General features: G+C 40.8%; 1 protein-coding gene across 1 annotated transcript in view; it reads right to left on the bottom strand.

Moving 5' to 3' along the window:
- ceacam1 (CEA cell adhesion molecule 1) overlaps window positions 1-448 on the bottom strand; it is a 38,390-nt gene that overhangs the window by 3,032 nt on the left and 34,910 nt on the right. Inside the window, exon 12 of the mRNA XM_032517989.1 lies at window positions 1-85. This exon is cut by the window's left edge and continues 167 nt beyond it. Coding sequence (XP_032373880.1) covers window positions 1-85 — 85 coding nt within the window. The remainder of the gene's footprint in view (window positions 86-448) is intronic.

Here is a 448-nt window from a genome sequence, read left to right as displayed (position 1 = left end):
TTTGATGATGCATAGCAGCTGAATGTGGCATTGTCTCCTGTCTTTGCCATATTTGGCCCCATTATAGTTGGCATTTGCGGTCCATCTAAACACAGACATTACCATAAATTATCTTCATTGAAAGCATATTCACATGATTGTCAAGACACTGGTACAATGCAGTCCCAACTGTTGCTGGAAATACACGAAACTCTCTCATGCGGACGCGAGCCGAACCCTCACCTTTGATCCTGTCATGATCTCTGACAATGGAATTATCATTGTAAAGCTTCAACCCACTCAGCAGCTCATTAGCCAAACTTGTACGCTGTGGAAGTTTTCTGTGAGAACTCACTATTATTAATTGCTATCACGTTTTGACGGGGTTTACTTTTTCAGTCATTTGTCAAAGAATTTCAGAAAGAAACTGGAAGTTTTGACCAAAAACCAGAGATTCCACCACACCTTT

Source organism: Etheostoma spectabile, chromosome 6, assembly GCF_008692095.1.
Source record: "Etheostoma spectabile isolate EspeVRDwgs_2016 chromosome 6, UIUC_Espe_1.0, whole genome shotgun sequence".
Lineage (NCBI taxonomy): Eukaryota > Metazoa > Chordata > Actinopteri > Perciformes > Percidae > Etheostoma > Etheostoma spectabile.
The sequence above is the reverse complement of the archived record's forward strand: the minus strand, read 5'-3'. Positions and strand labels throughout refer to the sequence as shown.